The sequence below is a fragment of the Sus scrofa genome, chromosome 1 (genome assembly GCF_000003025.6).
Source record: "Sus scrofa isolate TJ Tabasco breed Duroc chromosome 1, Sscrofa11.1, whole genome shotgun sequence".
Classification (NCBI taxonomy): domain Eukaryota; kingdom Metazoa; phylum Chordata; class Mammalia; order Artiodactyla; family Suidae; genus Sus; species Sus scrofa.
In genome coordinates, this window is record NC_010443.5 from 234,272,981 (window position 1) to 234,288,369 (window position 15,389).

Genomic DNA, 15,389 nt, shown 5'->3' on the forward strand with positions numbered 1-15,389 from the left:
GCACAGAAGGCTAAGGATTCTGCAGGGTCACTGCAGTGGCTTGAGTCGCTGCTGTGGTGTGGATTCTATACTTGGCCACAGAAACTTTCACATGCTGGGGGCATGGTCAAAAATAAAATTTTTAGGAAGAGGCTAATGTAAGAAAGAACAACAACTTCAAACAATCTGCCTTAGATTTTACTGTCATCTTACTTTTAATACTCAGGCCAAAGCCAAAAATAGAGGATTCTTTCAGTCTTAAGAGGATATGAATATACCCTAATGGCTGATGGCTCTATAGGTAAACATTGATAGGTTCTACTGTAGATTCTTGCCTTAGATGAGCAGTTCTCAAAGTGTGTTCTCCAGACCAGCAGCCTCGGGAACAACTAGGAACTTGTCTGAGAAATACAAATTCTCAAGCCTCAGTCACCCTGACCTACTGACTCAAAAACCCTGAGTCTGGGGCCCAGAAATCTGAATTTTACCTAGCCTTCCTGGTGATTCTGATGCAGACTAACATTTGAGAACAAATTCTCTAAACACAGGCACCCAATTAACACCAAATCATTTAACTATTTAAGTGTTAGGACAAAATTTGTAGCCAGAGAAGCTTTGGTTGTCTTGCAGAGTAAGTTCCCTGGGGCAGAAAATGCCACCCCTGCTTTTTTAAAACAGCTTTATTGAGATATAACTGATATATTAAAAATAATATATTTAATATACACTATTTTCTTAGTTTGGACATACACATACATTCATGAAACCATCATCACAAACAGGGTAATAGACATATCACCTCTAATTTTCTTTGCGCCCATCCATTGCTGTAAGAACACACAACTTGAGACCTACTCTCTTAAAATTTTAAGTGTACAATACAGCATTGTTAACTATAGGTGCTATGTTGTATAGCTGATCTCTATAACTTGGACAACTTGCAACTGAAACTTTATACCCATTCAACAACACCCCATTTCTTCCTCTCCCCAACCCCCTGATAACCACCATTCTACTCTCTTCACTATGAGTTTGACTGTTTTAAATGCCACATATATATGGAATCATGTATTTGTCTTTCCATGAGAAAATACCCTTTATACAAGCTTCAGCTTGCTCAAGAATCCCTGAAACTGTGCTGATCTGACAATGTCATTGCCAAGTGGACAGGAGATATCCTTGAGAAACAAACAGGAACTCAGTAGCTCAGTGGGTTGGGAACCCGACTAGTATCCAGGATATGGGATTGATCCCTGGCCTCGCTCAGTAGGTTTAGGATCTGCAAGCTGTAGTGTATGTAGGTTGGCAGCTGTGGCTGCAGCTCCAATTTGGCCCCTAGCCTGGGAACTTCCATGTGCCCTAAAAAGACAAAAGGAAAGAAAGAAGGAAACAGTCCAAGGACATACAGCAGAATAGAGGGTTTGAAATGTTCTCCCTCAAGCTCAAGCTAATAACAGAGGCAGTAATCCCTCAATGGAATTAAATAGCATGCTGAAATTAAGAATATGACACCTCTCTTTGATTTGTTGAAAATTTGGGAGGCAAGACACCACCTTCGGCGTGCCCTTAGCCAAAGTGCAACTTTATCAATCCCTGTATGAATGCTTTGGCGCCAGCTGCTACTTACCAGTCCTGAAATCTTCAAGGCATTAACCCATCAAAAATCCCATCTCTCAGCCACTGTAAGGATTGTTATGTCCAAAACTTCCCTATCACCTGTCAACAACAAAAACTTTAAAAATATTAATTACCATATTGATGAAATATTTTGCCTGATTATGAAGTAATAGAAACATCTAGTTATGATAAGGGCATTACAAAACTAATCTCACTAGGCCTTTAATTTTTACCCAGCTAACTTCAAGTCCATGGAGGAGCCACATGACGTAAACTTACATTCAAAGTTAAGACTTAATGGAGTTCCCATCGTGGCTCAGTGGAAACGAATCCAACTAGGAACCATGAGGTTGCAGGTTCAATCCCTGGCCTCGCTCAGTGGGTTAAGGATCCAGTGTTCCCATGAGCTGTGGTATAGGTCACAGATGCTGCTCAGATCTGGCATTGCTGTGGCTGTGGTGTAGGCCAGCAGCTGTAGCTTTGATTAGACCCCTAGCCTGGGAACCTCCATATGCCGCTGGTGCGGCCCTAAAAAGAAAAAAAAAAGGAGTTCCTGTCGTGGCTCAGCAGTTAGCAAACCTGACTAGCATCCATGAGGGCTTGGGTTCGATCCCTGGCCTTGCTCAGTGGGGTAAGGATCCAGCATTGCCGTGAGCTGTGATGTAGGTCACAGACACGGCTTGGATCTGGCATGGCTGTGGCTGTGGTGTAGGCCAGTGGCTACAGCTCCAATTGGACCCCTAGCCTGGGAATCTTCATATGCCGTGGGTGCAGCCCTAAAAAGACAAAAAGACCAAAAAAAAAAAAAAACCAAAAAACACAAAACACTAAAGTTAAGATTTAAGACTGAGTGATAGAAAAACCAAGATTAAATATATATAAAACTTATTAAAAAGAATGGGAAAAACAATTACTTGCATAAATTAACTCACAAATTCATGAACATAAACTTATTCATACACCTATATACCATCTTATACCTACATGCCAATTTATACCGATATACACCTATACATATATCAGGGTAATGTGTCAATACCTCAAATGAAGTGAAGAGGAAACCTGGAGTGCTGGGAAGTCATGGGTCACTTTGAGACTTGAAACAAGATAGTTCTCTTGTAAAACCTGAATCCAGTTCTATCTCCCATGAGGCTGGGAGGACACAGCTTCCCTGAGCCTTGGTTCCTTAAACATCATCTCTTGATATTTTTTATATGTGAATCTGTCTTGCATGGTTCTCAAAGTGAATCTGAATTTGTTGAACCCTAATTAATAATCATCCATATTCAAGGCAAGAGATACATAAACATTTGGCTTACCCAGGTCTCAGCAATCACATGCTTCCAATCTCCTGAGGGAGAAGAATGGGGCCTCCTAACTTCAGTTTAGGAAGAAATCCCCCGCTCCCTTTCTCCGTGTGTGATACATTTGGCGCTTACAGGTGTCACATACCTGATTCTGACCCTCAAGACCCTGAGAAGTAGGCATGACTTTTTTAAAATTATAGTCGATTCACGATGTTATACTAATTTTTGCTGTATGGCAAAGCGATTTAGTTATACACATACATAGTCTTTTTTAGTATTCCTTTCCATTATGGTTTTTCCAGGAGACTGGACATAGTTCCCTGCACTGTACAGTAGGATCTTGTTGTCTATCCATCTAAGCGTAATAGTTTGCATGTACTACTCCTAGACTCTCAGTCCATCCCTCTTCCTCCCTGCCCCCTCCTCTTGGCAACCACAAGTCTGTTCTTTAAGTCTATGAGTCTGTTTCTCTTTTGTGGATAGGTTCACTTGAGGCATGACTCTTACTGTTTCCATTTTGCAAGTGGACAAACAAGTGTTTAGGCAATTCCCCAACCCCCGCCCCCCAACCCGAGCAGAGGGACTAGCTCTACAAAATGCCTTTTCTGGGACTAGACTGGAATTTCATCCAAAGGCAAATGGAACTGGTTTCATCAGATTCAAAATAATTGATGAATTGATAAGCTCATGACCCTCAGAAAATCCCCTATTGGAAGGTTAGGAAACCATGAAGCATGAAGGGAGAAAATGCACCAGTAGAAAACCGGAGGGTTTTTTTTTTAACCAGAATCTTTTCAAAGGTGTCCCCTTCTCCCTGGGTACTCACTGCACAGCAAGAGACTACATCGCCCAGTCTCCCACGTGACCAAGTTCCCACCGTTGGACCAGTAACCAAAGTGATGGACAAATTCCTAGTCACCTGCTTGAGAGCACACCTCACTCTCTGGACTTCTGCTCTTTCCTGGGAGTGCAGGCCACTGGGGTAACCACAGAAGCACAGAGCTGCACCACTGGCCTGGGTCTCTGGGTTGCGGATGGGCAAGACAACCCTTTGTGGTCTCAAAGCCACTGGCACTGTTGGTTGCTGGTGGGGCAACTTAACCTCTACCGTACATTACAGAAAGGAGGGAGGGTAAGGCAGGGAAGGAGGAACAGAAAAGAAGCCAGCAGAGTCTGTGGTAGAGAAACCTACTTCATTACACAAGGAAGGGATGAGAGAGAAATCAGCTTTAGTAATTAGGGCTTTGCCATTTGCTTAATGAGAAGAGAAAATATTTAACAAACTGTACATAAACATTATTTTGGCAAAAAAGCAAACAAAATAATGTTAAGTGTATAAAAACAAGGAGGTCTGGATAACAAATGAAAAATATTAAGACAAAACTGCCAACAACTTACTGGATCATAAGCAAACAAGAACATTAAAAAATTCTTTAGGTGCTATTTTTAAACAGCCAGAAAACCTTGCTCAAAATTATTAACCATTATTCTCAAAAATATTGCAATAAATAATAGGTATATAAAGAATGAGTCATGCAGCCGTTTCAGAGGGAACCATGCATGGCAACTTATTAAAAGCCCAGGGTTACAGGTTTCATCTAATCAAATTAGTAAAAGCTTGTCCACAAAGATAAAGACCAGACTAATGACAGGGAGCAAGGGCTGTAGCTGCAGGGAAAGCCTTAATGAGAAGGATGGAGTGAAGTGCTGGGTGTGGTTGGTGCAAGTCAATTAATATAATAGATCAAATAAGTATTAATGAGACAAAACCAGCGGGCATCCCACCTTTCTTTTACAGGTTAATGAACTCCACAGCTTTGTGGATATCATCAGTCTTAACACTAAACACAAGGCACCTCCATTTCTTAAATTGGGAAGCTTGTGAAGGGAAAGACTATAGGTTTGAATAAAATGTTGGGCTTTCCTAGAGAAAAGAATAATCTGTCTCCCAGTGAATCACCAAGAAAAAGCTGAGCTTTAATTTGTGCCCTCGAATCACAAGAGTAGCCAAACAAAAGAATGAATATTGAAGTTATTTTTGCTTCTCAAATAAAATCATCATTAATAAAGCTTCAGTTACTCATTGTCCCTAGTTCTGAGTTCCTGGTAACCCAGAAGTGTTAATTAGGTTCTAGTGCAGTGGGAGTCCGTGACCAAATACATTTATAAAACACAAAGTGCATTTGAAAAGTTCCTCTGCACATGTCTAAAATTTGCTTAGGATAGAACCCACACCAATGATTCCATAGCATTGATAAAAACAACAAAGGAGAAGAGAAACCACTTATTGGTACTAAAGCCTTTACTGTAATAAACCAAATATATTTACAATTTATACAAATGTTTAACCTTCAACAAAAATACAAAAAAACATTTCACAAGATGCAAAACCAGGAAACAAGTTTCATTGGAGACACCACTGCTCTACCAAGGGTGGGCAGCCAGGGAATCGCAAGGAACAGAAAGTTGATCTCAGCAGATCACACAGAAGAAAAGGATGGACCCTGCCCTGGTCGGCAGGCTCCATTCCTCAAGCCGCAATCCTTGCCCCTCTGTCCACCCTGCCTTGGCGCTCCATTTGGTCTTGGTAGACGGGTGGCCTGCTGATGTGCTGTTGCCTCCTCTTTGTAGACGCAAAGTACTGTTTTGTGTCAAGGCTTGGAAACAGGTTTTTGTGTTTCTTAAAGTTACAACGTTTCTATTCCTACAAATTCAAAACATTTTGGCCCAATTCAACTATAAACGTTAAACCACATAATGTTTTCAGTAGATGACTTCATAGACTGTCGCCTTCTTGTCCCCTGAGCCAGTGACTATGTACTTATCATCCACAGAGATGTCACAGCTGAGCACGGACGAGGACTCTTTGGACTGGAAGAGAGAAAACAATGGACATGTGTTTAATGTGGAACAGACATAGTCGGGGGCCCTGCATCTTCACTTCTGGAGCCATCGGGAACACTGTGGTCCAACTGTCATTCTAGATAAAGAGCACCGACTTACCTGGAATATACTAGCTCCATAGGGGGTCCGCCAAGCATTGAGGAGGTTATCTTTTCCAGTACTCACAAACCATTTACCTAGAATTAGCAAAGGAACATGTGGTTAAACAAGATCATAATCCTTGCTATACATTAGCTACATCGACTTAAATTAGAGCCTTTTTAATCATAAACTGTCACATGCAAGGGGTTGGGCTATGACATGAGTAGAAAGAGCAGGTTTTAAATTTGGGCTCCAGTGTGAACCAGCTATAATCCTGGGTTTAACCAAAGTGGTGGCAGGGACCATGTCAGCCCCATCAGCCATCAGCCAGGTAGCCTCACACCCAGCATGCAGTGGGTCCTCAAATAGTCCATCAGTGAAGTTGTTTCCCTTTACTCTCTTTAGGATAAAAACGGGACCAGGAAGGATGAGATGACAAATCTAAGTAAAATAGCAGACAGGATATATGGAACATAGAATGTGGTTAACATGTGATAGCTACTCATCCATCCATCCATCCATCCATCTCGGGAACAAATATTTAACTCCCCATGAACTTCCTCCCTCATTATCTTCACTGAAGAGTATAATGGCCTGGGTGCAGCTAAACATTTCCTTCTCTGACCACGGGTTCCTCATTCTGGCCAGTCCATTGCCACCTCCTCTGCTCCTGTTCCCTTCTCCTCCAACATCCCACCCACCCCTCTCAGACTGGTAACTAAGTGCCCCCCACCCACACCCTTGACTCTCCCCACTAAAAACAAACATGTGTCAAAACCCTGTATTAGGCAATTTTATTGCCTGCTGACTTTTCTCAAATTAGGGAAACAGACTGAAACCGACATCGCTATGCTCTGAGGGACATTTTAAGACAATAGAATTATTGCATCCAGCTGCTCAGAGAACATTTTTTCCAGATATGATCTCCACTGTATTTTTGTAGAAGTATTTTCCATTCAGGCCATCAGCATCCTCCGGTTTCCTTTCAGTTGAACTCACCACAATAAGCAAATTTTAGGGACAGCACACAGCTCTCATGGAGATGCAGCTGGTACTTGTCGGGTTTGTTCACGTGGAGAACTTCCACGTTGCTGCTCTCCATGCCCACAGCCAGCCATTCTCCGGTTGGGCAATAACCAAGGGAGAATATCTATAAGAAGCAGAAGAGGCTCGCTGAGTGTTTTGCCCAATGAACTTAGGAAGTGACCAGACAAAAAAAAAGGGAGGAAAACTAGCAGGAACAGGATGGGGAGTTCCTGTCGTGGCTCAGCGGTAATGAACCCAACTAGTATCCACGAGGATGTGGGTTCCATCCCTGGTCTCACTCAGTGGGTTAAAGATCCGGCACTGCCGTGACCTGTGGTTTAGGTCACAGACACAGCTTGCTTGGATCCACGGTTGCTGTAGCGGTGGCATAGGCTGGCAGCTGCAGCTCCAATTCGACCCCTAACCTGGGAACTTCCATATGCTGCAAGATACAGCACTAAAAAGCAAAAAACAAAACAAAAAGCCAAAAAAACAAAAACAAACAAAAAAAAACACCCCACAAAAAACAGGAGGATGGAACAAGCAAACTTCAAACTGTGTGGTAAAGTCTATGGGATAAGCAACCCAATCTAGATAAGGCAAGTGCTGATCACCTTTATGAAATAATTAGAAGGAATAAAGAAAACATATATGTATGACTGGGTCACTTTGCTGTACAGAAGAAATTGGCACAGCCTTGTAAATCAACTATACTTTGCTTTTAAAACTACAAGACAAAATGAATAAATAAAAAATAATTAAGAAATTATTCTTCGTAACACTACTCATGTATTTTGTTTGAAAAGACTCCTTGTCTTTTACTGACACTATCAGAACTATGTAGGGACAAAACAATATGATGTCTGGGGTTTACTTTAAAATAATCCACTGTTTGGGGGCAGGGAAAACCAATGAGACAGGACTGGTCATGTGCTAGTAACTGTTGAAGCTGGGTGATGGGCATATGGGATTTGTGGTTTGGACTTTTACATATGCTTAAACATTTTCTGCTCTCATATATATTTGAAATTCTCCACGAGAAGTTAAAAAAAAAAAAAGGGCAGACCAAAAATAGGATCTTACCCATAACAGGAACAGGGCTGGAACACGAGAGACTCAACAAAATTTTGACAGGGCCATGAAATTTAGTTGCATGTATAGTTGCTTTCCATTTCTGTCCTATTTTTCTGAGTGGAATTACTTTTATTACCCCCAAAAAAGTAAGGAAATAAGCGATGATAAAAAGAACAATTCCACCATCAGAAAGCACTTAAAATGGCATGCCCTGTCTTTCCCCAAACAGGCCTAGAGTCAGACATTCAACATGTAAATCATCTCCACAATCCACAATCAAAGTTACCATTTTTATGCCATTTCAAAACTCCATAAATCTGGGCAGGCATGAGCCCAGTTTTTAAGGGATGAGTAATAAGACGGGCATCCACTGAGATGCCTGATGTATGTGAAATAAATTAACTCTCAGAGCTATCATGATTATCACTGCATATTTTTCAAGGTCCATTTCGATGTGGACCAAATCATCATCTCATCTCTCAACCCCATGTTAGATGGTGAGAAGATGGACAGCAGATCAGACCCTGTATGTTCTTCCAGGCGCAGATTCCTGAAGCAAACTCATATACCACTAAAACAACCCACAGGTTGTTTAAACCACAGCAATTTTAAAACACTGTAAGCATTTGGGGGTGATTTCTGGGGTCTGTGTGTATGTATCTCAAATTAGAGCCCAGACTGTTTGTCTGGCTACTACTGTGCTGGGGATGGGAGGGGGGAGGTGGCTGCACAGGGAAGAACAAGCCCACACCTGGGAGGTGAAGTCGTGCTGCTGCAGCTGCCGCCCTTCACGCAGGTCCCAGGACCGGACTGTGTTGTCCAAGCCGCCCGTCCAGAGCTTGGTGCCATCGTTAGAAATGTCAATACAGCTGGCCCCGTCCGTGTGGCCCTGGAATTGCCTGATAAAACAAACCAGATTGAATAACGATTTCCTGCCAGGGCTCAGGGTAAACACTGTTGTGTTGTTGGTTTTGGACCTGCCGAGCATGTGTCATCTCCTCAGTGTCTGCTGATGTGCAAGATCAGACCAACCTTCCCCTGAGGAGGAGAGGAAACAGCACCTGCAGATTTTCTTCTTTTTTCAGGATCCAAGTGCTGAAGAAACTGAATGCCGTTTTAGGTCACCACACAGGAGAAGTTAAATACGCTCCTAGAGCTATTCTTACAAATTCGTCTGGAACGAAAAATTCCTCCCAGGTCTGGAAAAGTGTTTAAGTGTGAAAAGACGGGGGGAGGGAAAAAGGCAAACACACAGAATCCCAAGTGTATTCCTCCCAGAAAGAGGCAGGCTTGGCCTTTAACCGCGTGGGCCTGAATCACCACATTACCAGCTCAGGGCCCAGAAGCACTCCTGTCTCCATGAGTGAATAACACAGCGATGCCCTTCCTGCCAACAAAGCATGAGCTCATGTATTTACTCAACCTCGCTTTCTCTACTAGAAAGAGACCCGCATTAGGAAATGTGGACTCGCAGAGACAAAGGGGCATGCCGGCCTCCTGACTCAGAGGCGCAGAGCAGAGACGGAGCTGATTGCTGGGACCGGCCTCTGGCACAGCGTGGCCTCGAAGCTGAGCACAAGGCTGTTGTTCTCTTAAAGAGGATCCTTGTGCTTTGGTCAAAAACCACCACCCAGAACAAGCGACCAACCAGGATCTGCCGGGCGCAGGTGCTCTGCCAGGTCCCAGGTGGGGCTTGCTGGGGGCAGGGGGAGGTAAGCCACCACAGGGCCAGAAGGTTGGGGGTCATGAGTCTGGTCTGGTCCATGCCAAGAGGGAGCTGGCAGGGGAGAGCCGGGAACCAGAGAGAGGTGTTCGGAGGCCTGAAGAGGACGGCAAAGCAGGCAGCATCCAGGAGTACTTCGTGGGAACCTCAACACCCAGAGAAAAGTTTCCAGTGCCTCCCCTTCCTGTTACCTTCTCACAGAGCGGCAATCTTGAAAGCTGAGTCCAAAATTTAAAGGGCATGGAGGGTAAGACAAGAGCAACCCCAGTGCCCTGAATTCAGAGATAAGATGTGAACTGCCACATCAAAAACAGCCCCTCTGGAGCTCCCATAGTGGTATAGTGGAAATGAATCTGACTAGGATCCTTGAGGACCCAGGTTCAATCCCTGGCCTCACTCAGTGGGTTAAGGATCCAGGGTTTCCGTGAGCTGTGGTATAGGTCACAGACACAGCTCAGATCTGGTGTTGCTGTGGTTGTGGTGTAGGCCAGTGGCTACAGCTCCAATTTGACCCCTAGCCTGGGAACCTCCATATGCTGGGAGTGTGGCCCTAAAAAAAGCAAAAAAAAAAAAAAAAAAAGTCACCTCTGAAAACCATTCAGAACTTCCACCTGGTCCTCTCCTCCATGCACCCAACTCTCCTTCTGAGGCTTCCCCTCTGGTCCCCCAGGCCTGGAGTAGCCGCACACTCCCCCCACCCGTTTCCAAACTGCTGCTTTTCTGCCTTCAAATAGCGTTTGAAACCCAGGGACCTCCCTCTTCATTTCATCTTCCGAATTCCTTTTACCTCTGGAACTCAGGAAATACTTTGATTCCTTGAATATAGAAATTTTTCTCTGCTGACTTAAGCACCCGGTGGGTATTTCTCCATCCCTGTATCCACCTATCTCGGTGCTGTCCTCAGGCTCCTCTGGGTCACAGCAGATGCAAGATATTAAGGGAGTTCTTGTCGTAGCTCAGCAGTAACAAACTCAAGTGGTATCTGGGAGGGTGTGGGTTCCATCCCTGGCCTTGCTCAGTGGGTTAAGGATCTGGTGTTGCCTCGAGCTGTGGTGTAGGTCGAAGATGCAGATCAGATCTGGCATTGCTGTGGCTGTGGTGCAGGCCGGCAGCTACAGCTCTGATTCGACCACTAACCTGGGAACTTCCATATGCTGTGGGTGTGGTCCTAAAAAGACAAAAAAAAAAAAAAAAAAAAAAAAAACAGTAGACTCTGCATTGCCCTGTCATGTCACACAAAGTAGCCACTAGCCACGTGTGGCTAGTCCAAACTGAGATTTGTGAAGCAGGACTCTGTCATAGCCATCAGGTATTGAGACCCTGGCGGTCAGCAAAGAGAGAAGTTCAGAGCACACCCAATGGAGATGGGTGCCTGGGCCCTATCACAGCTCCTCCATGATAAAATCAGGATAACAGCAATGAAGAAGCAACTAGGGTTAAAGAGATTAACATTTGAAAAAAGCACTCTGAATTAATATTTTGGAAGTGGTTTTATTAAATTAAAAAAAAAAGAAAGAAAAGAAAAATCGCCCAACACTTGCTAGGCTCAAAGTTTGAAAAGGCTGTTGGCTCTGGCTCCATCTGTCCATCTGTCCATTTTGCTCATTCTAAGTTGCCCAGTGAGCAACAAGAAAAATAACTCCTGCGCCATCACCCTCACGTAGGGGCAGAGCCTGGCCCAGTGACACTTACTGGATTTCTACAGATGAGGTTGAAGAAAGAGTGAGCTGCTAAAATGAATTCCCTAATCCGTCCCTTCCCTCCAGCTATGGGCGCGGAAGCACTGGAGGAGCCCTGCTGACTCATGTGTCTAAAACTGTGTCAAGAACCATGTTTCTGAGTGAAGGTGACACAGAAGGGTGAAACACATGCCTGTTCTGCCTTAGATGTTTAATTTCGTGCTTCCTTTTCTTTTCTTTCCTTTTTTTTTTTTTTTGTCTTTTGTCTTTTTAGGGCTGTGCCTGCAGCATATGGAGGTTCCCAGGCTAGGGGTCCAATCAGAGCTGTTTCTGCTGGCCTATGCCAGAGCCACAGCAATGCAGGATCCAAGCCGCGTCCGCAACCTACACCGCAGCCCACAGCAACACTGGATCCTCAACCCACTAATTGAGGCCAGGGATCGAACCCCCAATCTCATGGTTCCTGGTCGGATTCATTTCTGCTGCACCACGACGGGAACTCCAATGCTTCCTTTTCTAAAGGCTTTTCTCTAATACTGTTAATGTGAGTGCTCCCTTTGCCAGAGGGGGTGAGCTGACCAAAGCCAAGGAGAAGGTGGTAGATTCCAGGCAGCTGGGCTTGCTCCTGGATAAAATGACACCTGGACAGGGATTATTTAGTTATTGAGAAACACTCGATACTCTTAAACCATTTTGTGGGTAAAGTTCATGGAATCTCCTCTTCTAATGTTCTTTTGTTGATTTTCTGTTATTCTTTTATCACTTGGCTCCTGTTTTCACATAGGAGGGTCTAAGCAAAGCCAAAAACATCTAGTATTGAAGACCTTTGGTACCTCCATCTAATTTATGGTATGCCACCCTTTGGCAAGAGGCAGGAATGTTTTTTAAACAAACCTGGCATCTGTACATGGCTGAAGAATGAGAACATGAGGGAAGGAAATATAAAGTCTGAGTGACATCCAAGCACAGCAGCAAGACCGTAAGCCCCAGCCCCATGAGGACGGTGACACGGTTTCATCTTTTTATTCCTAACTCCAAGCCTGGCATACGGTAGGCTCTTAATGCGTGGGCTGAGCGCCTGAGGGCAGCAGCCAGAGAAGTAGGAATAAAAGGGGGCCTTCTGGCCCAAGTACTCCGGGAGGGAGCCTCCCCTTGGGAAACCACCTCTGCTCACCTCACCAGCGTCTGGTTGTGCAGGTCCCACACGGCAATGTTGCCATCACTGCAGCAGGAGAAGCAGACCTTGGAGTCAGGGCTTATGGCCAGGGCATAGCAGGCGGGGGCCGAGGATGTCAGCTCTGCCTTGATGCGTGGGGTGGGAGCCGCCAGGTCCCAAATGGACAGAGTACTGGCTTCCCCTCCCACTATGAGAGTGCAGCCATCAGGGAGCAATTTGCAGGAACGGATGTAGTTATCCCTGTTCTGTGAAATAAACATAATTTAATTGCTATAATGCATGACCAAGCAGTCACAATGCCATTTTCTCCAACTGCTATCTTGGCTGTTGACTTAAAAAAGTGGTATTGCATGGACACTAGCAAAGCACGAGTCTTGTGATAAAGATCAGGATCTGATGGCCACTGGCTCTTTAGAAGCAGTAAACAAACACCCAGGGTTGCTCAGGCATGTGTGGTTACCCAGAACTGCTTCTGATGCCCAATTTCCTGCCGAGTAGACGGAACTGCAAAGGATCAGGAGACATAAGGTAGGTGCCCATGTACTTCTCCGTGCAGAAACCACTTTTCAAAGCTCGTTTATAAATCTTTGACCTCATCACCCTCCGTTATTTACTATATAGAAATGGCAGACCTGCTGCCTCTGTTTTGGTTTTCATTACCCTTAACTCTCTGCCTAAGGCTTGTACTGTGTCTTCATTAGCCAGATGGATCCTTGTCTAAGAATTTAACAAACAGCTGCTTTCTCAAGATGTAACGAGGCTGCTGTCATATTTAAGCCTCTCAATCCAAAGGCCAAAGAAATGAATAAAAGAAGGCATATCTCTCTCAAAAACAACACATTAAAAAAGGAGGTGGGACTTAAAACAACACCCCCTGCCCCCGAAAGAAATAACTGCTATCCTTTAACTCAACAGATACAGGTCAAGTCTTTACTATGCTTTAACTGTGGCCTGTTGTTCAAAGACTAGAGAAACATTAAGCAACGCAATTTCAAAAAAGGAGAGAAGTGTTACAAAATTCTCCTACCACTGTAGTCTGTTGGTCGATGTTTATGTATGTTTCCCTATGTTTACATTTCATTAATGGAGATATTTTTAAGTTATCTGATTGAAAAAATAAACTAAGAACTATCCCAAAGAGTCTTTCCATCGCAAAAACAATCATGCTTTTTTTTTTTTTGGAAACACCGTCTTGGGAACCCTTGCCATTTCACTTGCCAGGCAGGCAGCGGGGACAGTGAACCAGCTGCCACAGCAAAGTGACACCCTACAGGAGCAGAGCGGCCTGCAGTCTGCCTATGGCCAAAGGCAAATGGTCCATAAATCCTGTGGTCACTGCACAGAGAATATGTCGAGACATGTACTATGATGCTCAGAAATGCAACACGGTATTGTCACACTTCGGGGAAGGTAGACTGGTGCCTTGGGGAAGCACTGCTCCCACCCCCACTCTGCTGATGACCGCCCTGATTTTTCACTGTGATCTATTAACTCTTTCCTGAAGTTAAGATCATAAAACCCAGCCAGGTCTCCCTGAAAACACAGACCCTGTTCAGAATGGTTTTATGCCACGTTATCAAATGTTTACTCTTCAATATTTATCCTAAGGCTGTAGGGAAATTACAAGTCGAGTGGATTGCAGGGCTCAGAGTCCAGGCCTAGCTGTGCTCCATCCATTAAACGGGAAACCCCCTTCTGAATACATTCACACAAGGACAGCTTCTGTAAACTACTGTGAAAATATTTTTTAAGAGAAATCCATCAACTCTGGGATTTAAATCACTGAAATAGCAACAAATGAAACCTTCACACTGAGGGGAGAGGGTGGGGAGAGCTCAAGAGCTAACACAGGAAACAGAATGGGCTTCCATTTCCTCATAATGGGAATAAAACCCAGGCCCCGACAGCGATTTCCTTATTGAGTCTCCAGGGGGAAATTACCCTTGTGCACCGGTGCCTTCTCACTCACCAGACAGTCGAGCTGAGAGACGGGGCTCTTGTTGCCAGGGTGGCTGATGTCCCAGACCTTGACGCAGCCCTTCCCCCCCGTGTACACGTGCCTCGTGGGGTTGCTGATGGTCACCGCGCACACCACCTCCCCGTGGTTCAGGGTGTTGATCTGGCGAGCGTGGCGGGGGATGCCGGGGCCGATGAGGGCGTCGGGAGGGAAGGGCACAGGCTGCATCTGACCATCTGCAGTAACGTGGAAGGAGTAGGCACTTTTGGAAAGGAGAGGATTAGGGAGGAGAGGAGAACAGGAGCGGAGAGAGAAAACACATTTATCATAAAGCCATTAGTCATTACCCACCCCCCCACCACTTGCACAAAGGAAAGAGGCTTGCTATGATTTCCTTTTGAAATCAATATAAATTGAAGTATTTGCAGATGGAACAAACAAAATAATAGCCACAGTCGAGGGTGTAACTGAACTATATTTTAAATTTTTTAGAAGATGTTTAAATTGTGCTTCTTCGTTCCATAAAACATTCCTCCAAAACCCATTATGAAACAGTGAAATGTGCTTCCAAATTAACACAGAATACCTCCCTCCATGTACCTTGTATAACTGTATGATTTCCTAGAGTGATATAACGTGATGATTTTTGATGCTTAAGATGAAGCTCTCATACTATTAGCTCATAATAATTACACACAGTAAACAGTATGCTTCAACACTGACAAACAACAACAGCTTTCTAAACATAGCATTTTAAGTTTTGGACTTAAATTCTCTTTTGCCTAATTCAGAGAAAATAAGAGCTTCTCCTACATCAAATGGCTTTGAGACAAAGACTTCAAGTTTCCTCTTCGACAAGATCTTT

General features: G+C 44.3%; 1 protein-coding gene across 6 annotated transcripts in view; it reads right to left on the minus strand.

Annotated features, from left to right (window-relative positions):
* Positions 5,188–15,389, minus strand: part of LOC100524475 (transducin-like enhancer protein 1) — a 92,488-nt gene continuing 82,286 nt past the window's right edge. For all 6 annotated transcript variants that reach the window (XM_003480540.4, XM_005660179.3, XM_013993633.2 and 3 more), the window contains 6 exons: positions 14,537–14,786; positions 12,565–12,812; positions 8,740–8,887; positions 6,888–7,038; positions 5,907–5,983; positions 5,188–5,774 (listed from right to left, as the gene is read on the minus strand). In XM_003480540.4, the coding sequence (XP_003480588.1) occupies positions 5,667–5,774; positions 5,907–5,983; positions 6,888–7,038; positions 8,740–8,887; positions 12,565–12,812; positions 14,537–14,786 (982 nt within the window). In that variant the 3' untranslated portion in view covers positions 5,188–5,666. The remainder of the gene's footprint in view (positions 5,775–5,906; positions 5,984–6,887; positions 7,039–8,739; positions 8,888–12,564; positions 12,813–14,536; positions 14,787–15,389) is intronic.